This window comes from Salmo salar, chromosome 15 (assembly GCF_965601325.2).
Source record: "Salmo salar chromosome 15, fSalSal1, whole genome shotgun sequence".
Taxonomy (NCBI): Eukaryota; Metazoa; Chordata; class Actinopteri; order Salmoniformes; family Salmonidae; genus Salmo; species Salmo salar.
In genome coordinates this window covers 2594805-2615169 of record NC_138305.1, presented here as the reverse complement: position 1 = coordinate 2615169, position 20365 = coordinate 2594805, and the positions used below count along the sequence as shown (strand labels likewise).

Sequence of the window (20365 nt, the reverse complement as noted above, 5' to 3'; positions counted from 1 at the left end):
TCAAAATGGAGCCAGTAGAATCCATTGGCCCTCGATGGACATCTTTGTTACTTTGACAATGGATGGTTGTCATTGACAGGTTTTAACAGTTGACAATAAAGAGGACCTAGACAATACATGTGGAGCTCCAGGTGATGATATTCACCTAAAGTCACATAATACACACCTATTGGCTGTTCTACCGCCAGGTTGTTGTCCTTTCGCTTGGCTAGGCCATGGGTTGGACAAGGCTGGTGACAGAAGACCCCCTCCCCTTCGTCCTCCCCCCTACCTTCTTCCTCCCTCCTCTCCACTTCCTCCTTCCACCTCCCGCTACCGTCCTCCTCCCCCTACCCCCCCCCCCTCCCCATCCCCTTACCTTCATTCTCACTCTTCCTCGCTCCCCCTACCTCCCCCCCACCTCTACCTCTACCCCTTACCCTACCCTCCTCCCTAGCCTGTGCATGGAATTGTAGCTATGCTGCTCAGACTAACATGCGCCCCCTGGTGTTTGCATGCAGTCATTGCATCCAGCAGATCGTGGAGGCGGTGCTACACTGCCATCAAATGGGCGTGGTGCATCGAGATCTAAAGGTGGGTAACAGGTCACCGTGTCATCTGTTCAGTGTCCGTTCAGTGTCTGTTCAGTGTCCGTTCACTGTCTGTTCAGTGTCCATTCAGTGTCCGTTCAGTGTCCGTTCAGTGTCCGTTCAGTGTCCGTTCAGTGTCCGTACAGTGTCCGTACAGTGTCTGTTCAGTGTCCGTTCAGTGTCCGTTCGGTGTCTGTTCAGTGTCTGTTCAGTGTCCATTCAGCGTGTGTGTGTCCAGTGTGTGTGTGTGTATCATCTGTGTGTGTATGTGTGTGTTGGGGGTGTGTGTCCTCTGTATGCGTGTTAAGCGAAATTGTCCAACATCACTGTTTGTGGATAGATTATAGCTGTCTAGCACTGACTGTAAAATATAGTAACACCTCTCTAGAGAAGACTGAGCTGAGCTGTTCAGTAAATCTTTAGCCTGTCAGTCCTACCAAGTAGTTTCTAGTTAAAAAAACAACAACCTTATTTCACCTTTATTTAACCAGGTAGGCAAGTTGAGAAAAGTTCTCATTTACAACTGCGACCTGGCCAAGATAAAGCAAAGCAGTGCGACACAAACAACAACACAGAGTTACACATGGGATAAACAAACATACAGTCAATAATACAATAGAAAAAGTCTTAATACAGTGTGTGCAAGTGAGGTAGGATAAGGGAGGTAAGGCAATAAATAGGCCATAGTGGCGAAATAATTACAATATAGCAATTAAACACTGTGTGATAGATGTGCAGAAGATGAATGTGCAAGTAGAGATACTGGGGTGCAAAGGAGCAAAATAAATAAATAACAGTATGGGAATGAGGTAGTTGGATGGGCTAATTACAGATGGGCTATGTACAGGTGCAGTGATCTGTGAGCTGCTCTGACAGTTGGTGCTTAAAGTTAGTGAGGGACATATGAGTCTCCAGCTTCAGTGATTTTTGCAGTTCGTTCCAGTCATTGGCAGCAGAGAACTGGAAGGAAAGGCGGCCAAAGGAGGAATTGGCTTTCGGGGTGACCAGTGAAATATATCTGCTGGAGCGTGTGCTACGAGTGGGTACTACTATGGTGACCAGTGAGCTGAGATAAGGTGGGACTTTACCTAGCAAAGACTTATAGATGACCTCGAGCCAGTGGGTTTGGCGACGAATATGAAGCGAGGGCCAGCCAATGAGAGCACACAGGTTGCAGTGGTGGGTAGTATATGGGGCTTTGGTGACAAAACGGATGGCACTGTGATATCCAATTTGCTGAGTAGGGTGTTGGAGACTATTTTGTAAATGACATCGCCAAAGTCAAGGATTGGTAGGATAGTCAGTTTTACGAGGGTATGTTTGGCAGCATGAGTGAAGGAGGCTTTGTTGCGAAATAGGGAGCCGATTCTAGATTTAATTTTGGATTGGAGATGATTAATGTGAGTCTGGAAGGAGAGTTTACAGTCTAACCAGACACCTAGGTATTTGTAGTTGTCCACATATTCTAAGTCAGAACCGTCCAGAGTAGTGATGCTGGACGGGTGGGCAGGTGCGGACAGAGATCGGTTGAAGAGCATGCATTTAGTTTTACTTGCATTTCAGAGCAGTTGGAGGCCACGGAAGGAGAGTTGTATGGCATTGAAGCTCGTCTGGAAGTTAGTTAACACAGTGTCCAAAGAAGGGCCAGAAGTATACAGAATGGTGTCTTCTGCGTAGAGGTGGATCAGAGAATCACCAGCAGCAAGAGCGACATCATTGATGTATACAGAGAAGAGAGTCGGCCCGAGAATTGAACCCTGTGGTACCCCCATAGAGACTGCCAGAGGTCCGGACAACAGGCCCTCCGATTTAACACACTGAACTCTATCTGAGAAGTAGTTGGTGAACCAGGCAAGGCAGCCATTTGAGAATCCAAGGCTGTTGAGCCTGCCGATAACAATGTGGTGATTGACAGAGTCGAAAGCCTTGGCCAGGTCGATGACTACAGCTGCATTGTATTGTCTCTTATCGATGGCGGTTATGACATCGTTTAGGACCTTGAGCGTGGCTGAGGTGCACCCATGACCATCTCGGGAACCAGATTGCATAGTGGAGAAGGTACTGTGGGATTCGAAATGGTCGGTGATCTGTTTGTTAACTTGGCTTTTGAAGACCTTAGAAAGGCAGGGTAGGATAGATATAGGTCTGTAGCAGTTTGGGTCTAGAGTGTCTCCCCCTTTGAAGAGGGGGATGACCGCGGCAGCTTTCTAATCTTTGGGGATCTCAGACGATACGAAAGAGAGGTTGAACAGGCTAGCAATAGGGGTTGCAACAATTTTGGCAGATAATTTTAGAAAGAAAGGCTCCAGATTGTCTAGCCCTGCTGATTTGAGGGGGTCCAGATTTTGCAGCTCTTTCAGAACATCAGCTTTCTGGATTTGGGTGAAGGAGATCAGTCTCCTGTCTTCAGGTCAGAATCCTCTCCTACTGCAGCCTTATCTCTCTCTCTGCACCATGGGATCTATCCAATACGATCTTTCACATATCTCTGATGGTGCCTTGCAAAATGCTGCTCCTCTATCTCTCCCCAGTTGTTGAAACAGCAACTATCCCCCTTTCCAAATGCAGTCCCTCTCTCACCTATCCTCTTGTTGAGACAGCACCTCTCCTAGTCTGGGGAGAATGCCAGTATGCATGCTTGTTATGCTATCTGACGGATGGGTCTTCAATGCTATGCTAGTCCTCTCTTGGAACAGAATATGACCCCCTTGCTCCTCGGTTTAAACGGATACTTCAGGAATTGGGCCCTTTACTTTATGTACTTCCACAGGGTCAGATGAACTCGTGGATACCATTTGCATGTCTCTGTGTTTAGTTGGAAGGAAGTTAGAGGTAATTTTGTGAGCCAATGCTATGCTAGCAGATACCCATAGACCTCCGGTCATTGTGCTGATGCTAGTTAGCAATTGTGCTAGCTCTAGTTAGCAGCTTCCTTCAAACTGCACGCAGAGACATAAAAATGGTGCCCATTAACTAATCTGACTCTAGGGAAGTAGATTGCCAAAATCCCAAAGTATCCCTTTAAATTGCTTGTAAGATTGGTTGTAGTGTGTGCTGGATTAAAGTTAGCCCCTTGTCAATATGATTCCCAATATGATTCCCAAAATGGGTTCCCAAAGGGAATTGATTCTTTGCCACATCCAGTTAAAATTTTTCTCTATGGTGCTTCCAATTGAGTTTTATAGCCTCTTTTGCTGAGTGCTGTGATTGGATTGCAGCAGCAGTCCTGTCCTCTCTCCTATCGTGTGTGTGTATGTGTGTGTGTGTGTGTGTGTGTGTGTGTGTGTGTGTGTGTGTGTGTGTGTGTGTGTGTGTTATACATGTTTTTATTACTGCTTGTTGTCTTGCATGATGCTGCGTGTGTGTTTTCAGTTCTCTAGACCAGGGTAACACCTCGTCAGACCCCAGCGCCGGCCTCGGCAACATTCCTCCTGTTTATCAGAACTGTTGTGGCTATTTCTTTATTTAGCCACACCTATCAGGTTACAGTCCTCAGCTCTGGGGCATTTCACACAATATGTCATAGTGATGGCTGAGGACAGCCTCGGAGAGGGTCTGAGAGGCGAAGAGATCACTCCAATAAAGTGGAGACAACCAGAGAGTTATGAATAATTGATTAGTGTGGAATAGACTTAGGCGGTATCCAGATTGTCTTACCTTCATACCGACCTTGTAACATCCCGGGATATTTGTTAATACTGGCACTGAACACAAGGAGCGCTATTTCAAACCCCACTGAGCCGCTGAGATCCGAAGGTTAGCAATGCTAACAAGTACATGTCAAATCCCATATGCTAACTAAATGCTAACAAGCGCATTGCAAACATTTTATACAGTCTCTGGCATAAATTATTTGCAGGACAGACATCCCAGCTCACAAAGTTATACAAGTAACTCAAAAATGCTACACAGTTAGCTGCACGTATGAAACAAATATTAGATAGCAAGGCTCTTGATCCAGGAGGGGATTCTCGGCCGTTACCAAGCGAAGCTTGAATTTGCAAGAAGCTAAGCACCTAGTTAGATAGCTAACTAGCTACTAAATTAGCAAACCTAATGCACAATTGCAGAGCATTTAGCACATTTTAGACGGTTAACTTAATAGTTACAAGATACCTAGCTGGCAAAAGTTGTTAATTCCGTATTGTAACTAGATCACCTGGAGAGTGCTCACCACAGTGACTCACAAGGCTCCGGTCTCACGTTGTTGTGTGCTTGTAAACAAACACCACGTGACTGGGGACTACGATAAGGTTCATAATGAAAAATTAGGTGACAGGTGAATTGAAGAACCTGACCTGCTTTAACCTCTAACGTATTGCTCAAGTCGACTGCAGGTATTTACTTAAAAGGTACCTACAAATATTGAAATGATTAGAAATAATTTCTACGCATCCCGTGGCCATTTCCAAATACCCCCGGTATACAGTATATACGGTATACCGCCCAAGCCTAGTACGGAAAGCAGGTCTATGAAGATGTTCTGTTAGTATGCTACTTCTAATGTCCCCAAAACAGAGGAAATAGGCTACTGACTGGAAAGGACATTGTTGTCCGACTTCGACACAAGTTACTGGGTCATTTGAGGCTGACAGAGGGCCTGAAATAACTCAACTGACATGAGACAAATGGAGACTTATTTATGAGTTGATTTGGTTGAAATATGACAGTATAAAACTCCAAATGGTAATATGGCTGAGATATTACGGCACTAGAGCCCAAATCCTGTAAGCCTCTCTCAGGACTTTGTCAGTCAGGGTAAATTACCTAACCCTGTCTCTGGTTTCACACTATGGTCGTCAGTCGCCTTAAATTGGAGTGCCCTTTCAATGGAGGTCTGTCTGCCTGCATCTCTGCCTGTCTGCGTCTCCTCTCTCTCTCTTCTCCACGTCCTCAGAAGAAATGTGAGCAGAGCCCAGTCTGGAATGCTGCAGCAGCTCCTACATCTCGCTCTCGCTCTCTCTTGGTCTCTCTCTCCGTCTCACTCTCTCACTCCCTTTCTCACTCTCTCTCACTCTCCCTCACCTAACTTATTTACCAACCAGCAGCTTGTGCTACACTGTGTGTGTATATGTGTGTGTTTACATGCGTGCATGCATGCGTTTGTGTGTGTGTAAGAAGGAAGAAAGGACCTGGATTTGTGTGTTGCTGCACAGAGCTATGCAGAGACAGGCTGACTGTCTGCCTCTCTGTCTGTCTCTATTTGTCTCTTTCTGTCTTTGACGGTCTGTCTTTGTCTGTCTGTCTGTCTGTCTGTCTTTGTCTGTCTGTCTGTCTGTCTGTCTGTCTGTCTGTCTGTCTGTCTGTCTGTCTGTCTGTCTGTCTGTCTGTCTGTCTGTCTGTCTGTCTGTCTGTCTGTCTGTCTGTCTGTCTGTCTGTCTGTCTGTCTGTCTGTCTCTGTCTGTCTGTCTGTCTGTCTGTCTGTCTGTCTGTCTGTCTGTCTGTCTGTCTGTCTGTCTGTCTGTCTGTCTGTCTGTCTGTCTGTCTGCGCGTGGTGAATTTATATGTGTTTATGTGCGTGGCCTGGATATTGTATGCCTGTCCACTTATTCATTGGAAGCTTGTGGTTAATCTGAATTCCACCCACAATCATAGCAGGGATTATCCTAACACTGCAGTGTTGGCAAGTTTGAACTTTCTCCTTACAAATGAGTAAACCCTGAATCATAGGCCTGAGAGAGTGATGACACCAAGGAAGGCTACTGCCTCAGGCTTATAGTCTCTCTCTCCTTCTCTCTTTTGCTGTATCTCTCCATTTCTCTCTCTTTAGCTTTTTTTTGTTCGCTATCTCTCCCTTCTCGCTATCTCTCCCTTCTCACTATCTCTCCCTTCTCGCTATCTCTCCCTTCTCACTATCTCTCCCTTCTCGCTATCTCTCCCTTCTCACTATCTCTCCCTTCTCACTATCTCTCCCTTCTCTCCCTCTCTTTTTATCTCTCTTCTCTCTCTTTAGCTGTCTCTCTTTCTTTCTCTCTCCCTCTCTCTCCCTTGCTCTCTATGTGAGAGGAGAGTTAGGGAGTGTGAGAGAAGAGGAAGGGAGGGAGAGAGGAGAGTAAGGAGAGAGGTAGAGCGAGGAGAAGGAAAGGGAGGAGAGAGTGCGAGCGAAGGCTAGAAGAGAGGGAGAGAAGGAGAGGGTGGAAACTAAGGGAGTGATGAAGGAGAAGAGGGTGTATAATAATGAAAGATAAAGAGGAAGACAGGCTGCAATGACAAGCTACTGCAATGACAAGCTACTGCAATGACAAGCTACTGCAATGACAAGCTACTGCAATGACGAGCTACTGCAATGACATGAGCTACTGCAATGACATGAGCTACTGCAATGACATGAGCTACTGCAATGCAGGGGATTCACTGACACTGTTAACATGGTGTCAGAGTTTATACCTTACACCAGGGATCATCAACTAGATTCAGCCGAGGGACAATGTTTTTCTTCTTGAGTGGATGGTCAAGAAACTTAATTACAAATCATTTGTAGACTGGAAATAGATTGCAAGAAGCCCAAACAGATATGATATTTGACTAAAACGTAATAATTTCAAACCTTGCTTACATTTGTATACAGTCCCATATAGAGTACGTTATCTCTCTATGTGTGTGAGCACTTTGGAGCTGATTTCCAAAATTAAAGTCACTTGGAGCTGATTTCCAAAATTAAAGTCACTTTGGAGCTGATTTCCAAAATTAAAGTCACTTGAAGCTGATTTCCAAAATTAAAGTCACTTGGAGCTGATTTCCAAAATTAAAGTCACTTGGAGCTGATTTCCAAAATTAAATTAACTTTGGAGCTGATTTCCAAAATTAAAGTCACTTTGGAGCTGATTTCCAAAATTAAAGTCACTTGGAGCTGATTTCCAAAATTAAAGTCACTTGGAGCTGATTTCCAAAATTAAAGTCACTTTGGAGCTGATTTCCAAAATTAAAGTCACTTTGGAGCTGATTTCCAAAATTAAAGTCACTTTGGAGCTGATTTCCAAAATTAAAGTCACTTTGGAGCTGATTTCCAAAATTAAAGTCACTTGGAGCTGATTTGCTGGTGTTTTTACAGTCTTTTATGTCCAACAATACATTTTTGTAGTAATGTTTTTGCGCCGAAATATTGTGGGGGCAAATAAAATCAACTGCGGGCCAAATTCAGTCCGTGGGCCGCCAGTTGGGGAACCCTGCCTTACACCCTTATAGGTGTGTCTGGGCCGAGGTACTGTAGATAGTTTTTATGTCGGAGAACTCAGGGTACAAAGACGGAAAGAGAATTTGTGTTGATCTTATGGCATTAGCTAGGTGAAAGAAAAGTTACAGAAGCCCTTATTAGCACATTGGAGAGCTATGTAGAGCTATGTGGAGCGATGTAGAGCTATGTATACTGAACAAAAATATAAATGCAACATGCAACAATTTAAACGATTTTTACTGAGTTCATGTAAGGAAATCAGTCAATTTAAATACATTCATTAGGCCCTAATCTATGGATTTCACATGACTGGGAATACAGTTATGCATCTGTTGGGGCCAGAATCAGAAATCCAGTCAGTATCTGGTGGGACCGCCATTTGCCTCATGCAGCGCGACACATCTCCTTCGCATAGAGTTGATCAGGCTGTTGATTGAGGCCTGTCGAATGTTGTCCCACTCCTCTTCAATGGCTGTATGAAGTTTCTGGATATTGGCGGGAACTGGAACATACTGTCGTGCACGTTGATCCAGAGCATCCCAAACATGCTCAATCTGTGACATGTCTGGTGAGTAAGCAGGCCATGGACGTCCAGGAATTGTGTACAGATCCTTGCAACATCTTGCTGAGACATGAGGTGACTGCAGCAGATGTATGACACAACAATGGGCCTCAGTATCTCGTCACGATATCTCTGTGAAGAGCACACTTCTCCAGCGTGCCAGTGGCCATCGAAGGTGAGCATTTGCCCACTGATGTTGGTTACAATGCCGAACTGCAGTCGGGTCAAGACCCTGGTGAGGACGACGAGCACGCAGATGAGCTTCCCTGAGACGGTTTCTGACAGTTTGTGCAGAAATTATTTGGTTGTGCAAACCCACAGTTTCATCAGCTGTTCAGGTGGCTGGTCTCAGATGAACCCGCATGTGAAGAAGCCAGATGTGGAGGTCCTGGGCTGGCATGGTTACATGTGGTCTGTGCTTGTGAGGCCGGTTGGATGTAGTGCCAAAGTCTCTAAAATGATGCTGGAGGCGGCTTATGGTAGAGAAATTAACATAGAATTATCTGGCAACAGCTCTGGTGGAAATTCCTGCTGTCAGAATGCCAATTGCACACTCCCTCAAAACTTGAGACATCTGTGGCATTGTGTTGTGTGACAAAACTGCACATTTTAAAGTCGCCTTTTATTGTCCCCAGCACAAGGTGCACCTGTGTAATGATCGTGCTGTTTAATCCGCTTCTTGATATGCCACACCTGTCAGGTGGATGAATTATCTTGGCAAAAGAGAAAGGCTCACTAACAGGGATGTAAACAAATTGTAAACAAAATACACAACATTTGAGAGAAATAAGCTTTTTGTGCATATGGAACATTTCTGGGATCTTTTATTTCAGCTCATGAACAATTTAACCAACACTTTACATGTTGTTTATATTTTGTTCAGTGTAGATAAGTAGATAATAATAACAGCCTAGATACACCACCATACAGCAAGCCTTACACCTATCCAGTCCCTTCAGATCTGCAAACAACAAAGTGATGGGAACTAAGGGAAGGGAATAGGGCTGCCACATTTCTTTTGTATGGAGCAGGGTTCTTGAACTCTTACCCTACGAGGTCCGGAGCCTGCAGGTTTTCTGTTCTACCTGATAATACATTGTACACACCTGGTGTCCCAGGTCTAAATCAGTCCTTGATTAGAGGGGAACAATGAAAAAATGCAGTGGAACTGGCTTCGTGGTCCAGAGTTGAGGTTGAACAGAGAGAGAGAGAGAGAGAGAGAGAGAGAGAGAGAGTGAGACAGACAGAGAGAGAGGGACAGAGAGAGACAGAGAGAGCAAGAGAGCGAAACAGACAGAGAGAGCAGGGGCCAGGGGGGATAGCAGCCCATTATTAGAGTCCCCCCCTGACAGAGAATAATGAGGCTGTTCTATCTGGGACACAGAGCGAGAGAGAGATACAGATAGAGAGAGAGAGAGAGAGAGAGAGAGAGAGAGAGAGAGAGAGAGAGAGAGGAGCACCAACTCCACACACCACAGCCCAAACCCCTATACCCTAAATCACAGCCCAGAGCACCCTAGGACAAAGATTGGCTGCATCATACTGTGTTACAACATTTATGTAAGTGTAATTCGCTTTACAATAAAATGCACATTAAGGTGCATGCAAGTGTGGAGTGTGTGTGTGTATTTGCACAATATGTGTGTGTGAGTCATTACTGATGTAGCCTAGGTGTTCAGGTGTGTGTGAATGTGTGTGTTTTCATGTGCTGCACCAGTGTGTGTTTCCTGTCAATGTTGGTGCATGCGTAACGACCCTCCCCCCACACCCTACATACATGAGTGTTGTCTGTATGTCTGTTGTCCCCCCTTTCTCCCCCGTCTCCCCCTTTCTCCCCCGTCTCCCCTGTCTTATAGTTTAAAACAGGATTAACCTTTAGTGCCCCTCTCCTCTCCCCCCAGCCAGAGAATCTGCTCCTAGCCAGCAAATGCAAGAATGCTGCCGTCAAGTTGGCCGACTTTGGCCTGGCCATCGAGGTACAAGGAGATCAGCAAGCCTGGTTTGGTACGTACTGACTGTCGACTACGATCTGACCCTAGATCTGTGATACTGACTGTAGACTACGATCTGATCCTAGATCTGTGATACCGCCTGTAGACTATGATCTGATCCTAGATCTGTGATACTGACTGTAGACTACGATCTGATCCTAGATCTGTGATACCGCCTGTAGACTACGATCTGATCCTAGATCTGTGATACCGCCTGTAGACTACGATCTGATCCTAGATCTGTGATACTGCCTGTAGACTACGATCTGATCCTAGATCTGTGATACCGCCTGTAGACTACGATCTGATCCTAGATCTGTGATACTGCCTGTAGACTACGATCTGATCCTAGATCTGTGATACCGCCTGTAGACTACGATCTGATCCTAGATCTGTTATACTGACTGTAGACTATGATCTGATCCTAGATCTGTACACCACACCAACATGTTTTCAAACCTTAATTCATCCCACGTGGGAATAATAACTGTGAAGCTTTGAGTGATGAATTGTGTGCTCTGTGTGTGTGTGTTTGTGCTGCAGGATTTGCTGGTACACCGGGATACCTGTCCCCTGAGGTACTGAGGAAGGAGGCATATGGCAAACCTGTGGACATCTGGGCCTGCGGTGAGCATCGCTCACGTTTACACACATACTGTTCAGAGCAGACACAAACTGGCACAAACACACAAGTCTACATGCTTACACACCTAGACACAAACGACTGGACACAAACACACACATTAAATGTTCATATAGAAATGCTGATTCTGTGTTTGTCTCTGACTGTGTGTGTGTGTGTGTGTGTGTGTGTGTGTGTGTGTGTGTGTGTGTGTGTGTGTGTGTGTGTGTGTGTGTGTGTGTGTGTGGTGTGTGTGTGTGTGTGTGTGTGTGTGTGTGTGTGTGTGTGTGTGTGTGTGTGTGTGTGTGTGTGTGTGTGTGTGTGTGGCTCTGTCTCAGGGGTGATTCTGTATATCCTGCTAGTGGGCTACCCTCCCTTCTGGGATGAGGACCAGCACAAACTGTACCAACAGATCAAAGCTGGGGCATACGATGTGAGTGGACAACGCAGACTCCTCTCCTCTCTTCACTTCTCCTCTCCTCCTTCCTCCTCTCTTCCCCCCTCCTTCCTCTCCTCTCCTCTTCTCTTCCTCTCTCTCCTCTCCTCTCCTCTCCTCTCTTCTCCTCTCCTCTCCTCTCCTCTCCTCTCCTCTCCTCTCCTCTCCTCTCCTCTCCTCTCCTCTCCTCTCCTCTCCTCTCCTCTCCTCTCCTCTCCTCTCCTCTGTTATTTTACACTCTATTTCTCAACACCTCACCTTCCTTTCCCTTCCCTCTCTCCCTTTCTTGTCTATCCTTCACCCCACTCCCACCTCCTTTCTCGCTTTCCCCCATTTCTTTTTTAGAAGTCCGCCTTACATAACTAGATCACCTCATTTATATTTCAGAGGAGCAGGAAAGTGCCTACCTTGAGCACATTAGTCCCATCTTAGGGAAACGTTTTCGGGACAGAACTGTACAGTATGATGTTTAACAGCTATGATGTTTAGATACATTATTCCAGCTCGCTTGCTGTCAATTTTCTGTCCCCAACCCAACTGTATATATTTATTTGTTTCTATGTTATTTATATATGATACTTTGAGCTGTATTTAAACAAACCTAACGTTATGGTAAATCTAAACGCTGCTGGTAGCGCTATAGGTTCGGTGTGTGTCAGAAATAGTTTTGCTATTTTCACATCCATCGGCACAGAGCGGTGGTTCGAAAGGGCTGGGTTTTGATGAATAAACCAGTTGTGGGTGTGTTGAGGCTTGCCCCCTCACTGGCCAATCAGAATGTGCTCCATGGCGAAATATACGGTTGCTTCAAGTTGTGTATTTACGGGTCTTTTATGACGATCAAGGGTTTTACGCACATCCTTTCACAGTAGCTGGACAGAGATCCAATGTAAAGAGAAAGGGATAATGTCCCCTCAGCGTTATACTGTTCCCCAATAGAGTGTTTTATAGACATATTGGAACCATCTTACAGATCCCATCCACACGTCTCCAGAAGTAGTAATGTGCACCACTGAAGACAGTGAATCATTCTAAAAGTTTTGGTTTTATTAACATTTTATGAAAAACAATCAATCTGGTTGTTTTTTCTCAACAACAATTAATAAATATAATGATATCATAACATTTCTGTGACTTATCCTTCGTTATAGTAGGTCTAGGGTAAGGGTTATAGTAGGTCTAGGGTAAGGGTTATAGTAGGTCTAGGGTAAGAGTTATAGTAGGTCTAGGGTAAGGGTTATAGTAGGTCTAGGGTAAGGGTTATAGTAAGTCTAGGGTAAGGGTTATAGTAGGTCTAGGGTAAGGGTTATAGTAGGTCTAGGGTAAGGGTTATAGTAGGTCTAGGGTAAGGGTAGCCTATGGAGGGCTTGGGGTTTTTACCGATATGAAATGGAAAACCATGCAATTGTTATAGGAAAATAACTTTGAAATACGAGGTTCACCAGTATATTCACCGAGGTTCTCATCTCTCATTTCATGATGGGCATGGACACATGTTGCCTACATCATGGAGGGGGTTTTACGCCAAAAGATAACAGGGGGGGGGGGGGCAATGCCCCTGTGACAACAATTTTGGACCCCCTTGTGGCCCCCCTAAATGTGCAGTATGAAATTATTTTTACATAACAAATTTTTGCTATCGTTCTTTTTTTACATCCGTTATTAGACAGTGGCAACGCGGAACACTAATGATTATGAACATGGTCTTTTGCCTGCAATGCAGTGAAGAAAACGATATGACAACAATAACGTCTAATGTAACTGGCCCCTCTAACAGTACAACTGGCCCCAGCTTGGCCCCCCCAGTTGAAATGGTCTAGAACCCCCACTGGACCTACCTGCCCACAATATATAGATACACTATATGACCAAAAGTATGTGGACACCTGCTCGTCCAACATCTCATTCCAAAATCATGGGCATTAATATGGAATTAGTCCCCCCTTTTGCTGCTATAAAAGCCTCCACTCTTCTGGGAAGGCTTTCCACTAGATGGTGGAACATTGCTGCGGGGACTTGCTTCCATTCAGCCACAAGAGCATTAGTGAGGTCGGGACTGATGTTGGGTGATTAGGCCTGGCTTGCAGTCAGCGCTCCAATTCATCCCAAAGGTGTTCGATGGGGTTGAGGTCAGGGCTCTGTGCAGGCCAGTCAAGTTCTTCCACACCGATCTCGACAAACCATTTCCATATGGTCCTCGCTTTGTGCACAGGGGCATTGTCATGCTGAAACAGGAAAGGCCCTTCCCCAAACTGATTCCACAAAGTTGGAAGCACAGCATTGTCTAGAATGTTGTTGTATGCTGTAGGGTTAAGATTTCCCTTCACTGGAACTAAGGGGCCTGAACCATGAAAAACAGCCCCAGACCATTGTTCCTCCACCAAACTTTACAGTTGGCACTATGCAGTGGGGCAGGTAGAGTTCTCCTGGCATCAGCCAAACCCAGATTCGTCTGTCGGACTGCCAGATGGTGAAGCGCTTTCACTGCTCCAGAGTCCAATGGCGGTGAGCTTTACACCACTCCAGCCGATATTTGACATTGTGCATGGTGATCTTAGGCTTGTGCGTGGCCGCACGGCCATGGAAACCCATTTCATGAAGCTCCTGACAAACAGTTCTTGTGCTGACGCTGCTTCCAGAGGCAGTTTGGAACGCACTTCAGCACTCGGCGGTCTCGTTCTGTGAGCTTGTGTGGCCTACCACTTCGGGGCTGAGCTGTTGTTGCTCCTAGACGTTTCCACTTCACAATAACAGCACTTATTGTTGACCGGGGGCAGCTCTAGCAGGGCAGACATTTTGCGATCTGACTTGTTGGAAAAGTGCCATGCTCTGACAGTGCCACGTTGAAGGTCCCTGAGCTCTTCAGTACGGGCCATTATAATGTTTGTCTATGGAGATTGCATGGTTGTGTGCATTTTATACACCTGTCAGCAACGGGTGTGGTTGAAATAGCCGAATCGACTAATTTGAAGGGGTGTCCACATACTTTTGTATATATAGTGTAAAAAGAGAATGTCAGTTCAAAGTTTTGCTCCTCTTAAACTTGATCTTAAAGTGTTGGTGATTAAGATTTATTTCCCAGCAGTCTCACGAGCCAAACCCTTCATCGACGGTCTTGGCTAGCCTACTTGATTGCAAAAAGAAAATAGCCTTCATTGAGAGGAGAGGAGGCTGTGCCTGTTTTTTTATAAAATAAAACCAAATGGGGAAAAAAACATTCGTTTTTTTGGTTTCTAAATATGAAGTAGACAGTCACCAAAACCACATTACTCTTGTTCTATGGACATATGGGCAGTGTTCATCACGGCTGGATAGGCTGTGTTTCCACTGTTATAATTCATGCCGTAACCAACCACCTAACCACTAAAACCAGCTGTTGGTTGGTCCTAAAGATCCCTACCAAAGCTGCCTGAAATGAGCACTTTGGATTACGTTTCTAAGGACACACGTCAAGTATTTCCACCCCTCCCATCAGAGCACAAGCTGATATAAGACAGGGAAATCACAAATCATTGCACAACAGTTGGAAAATAGCAGAGCGCTGGCTTTAACAGGTCAATTGAAAACGAACGTGTGTTTGACACAAGCGCCGTCCTTAAGGGCAGCCGAAAATAGAGCCCTTTATCTCAGTGAAGAGGGTGTCATAGTAACAGATAGTCAACTTTCACACCACGTTTATGAACACAGGTTCATGTGGAGGAACCAGGAAATTTACGAAGACTGTTGAGCGTCAAGGCTTCAGCTGGCTGTAGTGTCTGCTTTCATTCCTGTTTCCCTGGTACTTAGTTTAATGATCATTCATTGTAACTGATCGGCCAGAGATTCCACTCACCTGGGACCTGTTCAGATGGAACGTTGCTGATAGAAACGCATTGATTACAACTGAAATACTTCCCAATGATAGAGAACCACATAGACAAGTAGACAATCCAGGAGTGTGTGTGTGTGTGTGTGTGTGTGTGTGTGTGTGTGTGTGTGTGTGTGTGTGTGTGTGTGTGGTGTGTGTGTGTGTGTGTGTGTGTGGTGTGTGTGTGTGTGTGTGTGTGTGTGTGTAGTTCCCCTCTCCAGAGTGGGACACAGTCACTCCAGAGGCTAAGAACCTGATTAACCAGATGTTGACCATCAACCCTGCCAAGAGGATCACCGCCCAGGAGGCCCTCAAACACCCATGGGTCTGCGTAAGTACACACACACACACACACACACACACACACACACACACACACACACACACACACACACACACACACACACACACACACACACACACACACACACACACACACACACACACACACACACACACACACACACACACACACACACACACGTCAGATAGAGACAGATGGATACACAAGCATGCAACCAAACAAACGTCTACAAACATCTCTACTAAAATGCAGCTGACAGAGATAACATCCTCAGTGATCACAGAAAGCTTTCCAACTAGTTTCCTCAATCTTTGACATTACTTTTTCCCTCTCGATATCGCTCACTCTCTTTTTCTCTCTCTCTCTCAGCAACGTTCTACAGTGGCGTCCATGATGCACAGACAGGAGACAGTGGAGTGCCTGAAGAAATTCAACGCCAGGAGGAAACTTAAGGTCTGTTGCTCACTCTGGGATTCTGTGTCTGTCTGTCAGGGGATTCTGTGTCTGTCTGTCTGTCTGTCAGGGGATACTGTGTCTGTCTGTCTGTCTGTCTGTCTGTCTGTCTGTCTGTCTGTCTGTCTGTCTGTCTGTCTGTCTGTCTGTCTGTCTGTCTGTCTGTCTGTCTGTCTGTCTGTCTGTCTGTCTGTCTGTCTGTCTGTCTGTCTGTCTGTCTGCCTGTCTGTCTGTCTGTCTGTCTGTTTGTCAGGGGATTCTGTGTCTGTCTGTCTGTCTGTCTGTCAGGGGATTCTGTGTCTGTTTGTCAGGGGATTCTGTGTCTGTCTGTCTGTCTGTCTGTCAGGGGATTATTTGTCTGTCTGTCAGTTGATTCTGTGTCTGTTTGTCAGGGGATTCTGTATCTGTCTGTCTGTCTGTCTGTCTGTCTGTCTGTCTGTCTGTCTGTCTGTCTGTCTGTCTGTCTGTCTGTCTGTCTGTCTGTCTGTCTGTCTGTCTGTCTGTCTGTCTGTCTGTCTGTCTGTCTGTCTGTCTGTTAGGGGATTCTGTGTCTGTCTGTCAGAGGATTCTGTGTCTGTTTGTCAGGGGATTCTGTGTCTGTCTGTCTGTCTGTCTGTCTGTCTGTCTGTCTGTCTGTCTGTCTGTCTGTCTGTCTGTCTGTCTGTCTGTCTGTCTGTCTGTCTGTCTGTCTGTCTGTCTGTCTGTCTGTCTGTCTGTCAGAGGATTCTGTGTCTGTTTGTCAGGGGATTCTGTGTCTGTCTGTCTGTCTGTCAGGGGATTCTGTGTCTGTCTGTCAGGGGATTATTTGTCTGTCTGTCAGTTGATTCTGTGTCTGTCTGTCAGTTGATTCTGTGTCTGTCTGTCAGAGGATTCTGTATCTGTCTGTCAGGAGATTCTGTGTCTGTCTGTCTGTCTGTCAGTTGATTCTGTGTCTGTCTGTCAGAGGATTCTGTATCTGTCTGTCAGGAGATTCTGTGTCTGTCTGTCTGTCTGTCAGTTGATTCTGTGTCTGTCTGTCAGTTGATTCTGTGTCTGTCTGTCAGGAGATTCTGTGTCTGTTTGTCAGGGGATTCTGTATCTGTCTGTCAGTTGATTCTGTGTCTGTCTGTCAGGGGATTCTGTATCTGTCTGTCAGGGCTGTCCTCCTCTCCTCTCTTCATCTCTTCTCGTCTTCTCTCCTCTCTCAGGGGGCCGTTCTCACTGCTATGCTGGTTTCCCGGAACTTCTCTGGTAAGTGTTTCTGTCACCAGTCCCACACCTACAGTTAGACCCAGAGTCTCTAGCTTAAAGCTTACACAGCTCCTAAAACACCAGACGGACATCAGATCAGTGTCGAGACCTGCTTCCTCCGGCCTGCTTCCTCCTTCCTGAGACCTGCTTCCTCCGGTGATAAGAGATGTCTGCAGTGTGTGGCATCTATTTGAAGACATGCTTTTGAAAGCTGTCAGGATGGTGGATACTTGTGATTTTGATGACAAGTTGAGTCCGGTAGAAAATGTGAACATTGTCTCCAGGAACCTATGCAACTCTTGTTCTATGTTATACAAGCAGCAGGGCTTGTCTCCGCAGGCGTGTTTGTGTGTGTGTCTACCAGTCTGGGTGGTTGGTGCTTCAGTCAACATGAGTCACTCTGTTCGTAACTGCAAATTATCAAATGATCCGAGGTGAACATCTACTCAAATAAAGCAAAACACTGTCGGCTGTATCCACACACACACCGGTCTGCCATGTCACCACTCCAACACCCTCATCTCCTCAGGAAGAGGAGCCAATATTAGAGTGAGGTCATCCAGGGATGAGTCACTGAAAAGAGAGGGATGAGAGAGAGAGAGAGAGAGACCAAGAGAGACCAAGAGATAGGAGAGGGAGAGAGAGACAGAGAGAAATGGATGGGTGAATGAGAGATGGATGAGAGCGCAAGGGAAGAGAGGGTGATGGATTAGATAGGAAGAGCGAGACAGGAGAACGATGGATGAGAGGAAGGGATGAGAGAGAGATGTGTGTGAAAAGCAGACAAGCGAAAGAGGGGGAGATAGTGGCAGGAGAGAGAGAGTAGGATGTGAAATAGAGAGATGAGAGAGGAGGAAGAGGAGGAAGAGGAGAGATGGAGGTTTGGGGGTAGAGGGAAGGAGGAAGAGGGCAGAAAAGAAAGGAAGAGAAGTTAACAGATATGGCTCGGAGAAGACATCTCCTTCTAACCCTCATGAACTGTTCCAGTTGGGTATTGGATCAATGAGGATGTGTGTGGAAGAACGGAACCTACATTTGTAGAACGTGTAATGTTCTTTGTGATATTGTGTTGCATTGTGTTTCTCTGTGTGTTTCTCTGTGTGTTATTAATCCTCTTCTCTTTTGGACTAATTAGCCATATCTGTTTCCTTCTCTTCCTTTCTTCTCTGCCCTCTTCCTCCTTCTCTCTATCCTCCAACCTCCGTCTCTCCTCTTCCTGCTTCCCTCTATCCCCCAACCTCCGTTTCTCCTCTTCCTCCTTCCCTCTACCCCCATCCCTCCCATCTCTCCTCTGCCCTTCTCTCTACTATTCCAACCCCCCTCCCCCCCCTCTCTTTCCCTGGTTACTGTGGGTATGTGGGACACTAACAGTGGGCGCTCGTTCCACCACCGCTCCAATCAGTGTCAGTGCAGCAGCGGCAGCAGCAGCAGCGGCGGCGAGCACCACCGGTGGGCTGGTGGAACAAGGTAGACTGGCACACCTGGGGCGTCACCCCCCTCCCTCCTCCCTCTTTCTCCCCCCTCCCTCTCCCCCCTATCCTCCCTTCCTCTCTCCTCCGTCCGTCCGTCCCTCTCATCCTCCCTCCACCTAGCATGCCACCTCCATCGCTCATTGGCCCAGTGCTATTCCATCGCCACACCTCATTGGCCACCTGGCCTCCCTCTCTCCACTCTGATTGGGCGGCTGCGGTGCCCGTCACCTCCTCCTCCTCCTTTTACTGCTCTCCATCTCTCTGTTCCTTCACAGCGCAGAACAGCACAGTGGAGCATGCCTGACCCAACTAAACCTTGTCTTTGTCCTCTCTCTCTCTCTGGTCTCTCTTCTCTCTGTTCTCTTTCTCTTTATGACCTCCTGTAACTCTATTAACCCACCATTCCATACCTCTTCAATTCCACCCTCATCTCCCTCTTTTCTAACAGCTCTTAGTTTCCTCCCTTGTTCCCCTGCTCTCCTCTTTTCTCTATTTTTCCTCTGTTGCAGAATGACACGGGAAAAGATCTCCCTGTCATTGCAAGGATGGAACGGCCCACTGGGTGTCAGTGAATGCTGCATGGGGGACTGGACTGGTGCATGCGCTCTAACGGGGGGTGGGGGGGGGGGGGGGGGGTATGATGCATGGTTAACACTGTAGAAGATGCTAGGTTGGGGCTTCAACTGTAAAAGCTAAACGATTGGGAACTACAATCAACTACCTGTAATGACATTTTAGATGTCATGCTTAAATGGGTATAAAAAGAGATGGACAATAGTTTGCTTATATTGTTGTCTTTGAGTCCACCACAATTCATAAGAATGGCATAGAAGTCTAGTGTCAGGATAGAGCTGGTACCGTCAGGCCTGGGTTGGTTGGTAGTGATGCTGTGGGACTCCAGTCGTCTTCTCTTCCCCTCTTAAGACTCTGATCAAATATTGATACTTCATACTGGCCTGCCTGCCTCTCTAGATTAGATCTACTATCCTAGACTAGACTAGACACACAGAATCCACAATTCATTCAGCCTCTTTGGAAGGAAATAAGTTTACTGAAATGTTTCTTCTTGTTATGAAAAACTAACTTGTTTGGGTTCTAGGCCTAAAACCTTCCTCAGAGTACAGACAGACAGACAGGCACAAGACAGACAGGCACAAGAGAGACAGGGACAAGACACAAGCAAAGGACTGTTCCAGCTGTCTTCATGTGAAGCCTCCATCCTCCAGCTGTCTTCATGTGAAGCCTCCATCCTCCAGCTGTCTTCATGTGAAGTCTCTATCCTCCAGCTGTATTCATGTGAAACCTCCATCCTCCAGCTGTCTTCATGTGAAGCCTCCATCCTCCAGCTGTCTTCATGTGAAGCCTCCATCCTCCAGCTGTCTTCTTGTGAAGCCTCCATCCTCCAGCTGTCTTCATGTGAAGCCTCCATCCTCCAGCTGTCTTCATGTGAAACCTCCATCCTCCAGCTGACTTCATGTGAAACCTCCATCCTCCAGCTGTCTTCATGTGAAGCCTCTATCCTCCAGCTGTCTTCATGTGAAGCCTCCATCCTCCAGCTGTCTTCATGTGAAGCCTCCATCCTCCAGCTGTCTTCTTGTGAAGCCTCCATCCTCCAGCTGTCTTCATGTGAAGCTTCCATCCTCCAGCTGTCTTCATGTGAAACCTCCATCCTCCAGCTGTCTTCATGTGAAACCTCCATCCTCCA

The 20365-nt window shown here is 46.3% G+C and overlaps 1 protein-coding gene across 15 annotated transcripts in view; it reads left to right on the top strand.

The window, feature by feature from the left end:
* The window catches only part of LOC100195738 (calcium/calmodulin-dependent protein kinase type II subunit beta), a 222652-nt gene that overhangs the window by 59976 nt on the left and 142311 nt on the right, over positions 1 to 20365 (top strand). For 6 of the 15 annotated variants that reach the window (XM_082961535.1, XM_045695281.2, XM_045695279.2 and 3 more), the window contains exons 7-13: positions 10207 to 10309; positions 10840 to 10923; positions 11257 to 11351; positions 15410 to 15532; positions 15875 to 15958; positions 17146 to 17188; positions 18560 to 18655. In XM_082961535.1, the coding sequence (XP_082817661.1) occupies positions 10207 to 10309; positions 10840 to 10923; positions 11257 to 11351; positions 15410 to 15532; positions 15875 to 15958; positions 17146 to 17188; positions 18560 to 18655 (628 nt within the window). Of the gene's footprint in view, positions 1 to 500; positions 574 to 10206; positions 10310 to 10839; positions 10924 to 11256; positions 11352 to 15409; positions 15533 to 15874; positions 15959 to 17145; positions 17189 to 18559; positions 18656 to 20365 lie in introns of all 15 variants that reach the window. The other 9 variants (XM_045695280.2, XM_045695278.2, XM_045695303.2 and 6 more) reach the window with 3 other exon arrangements.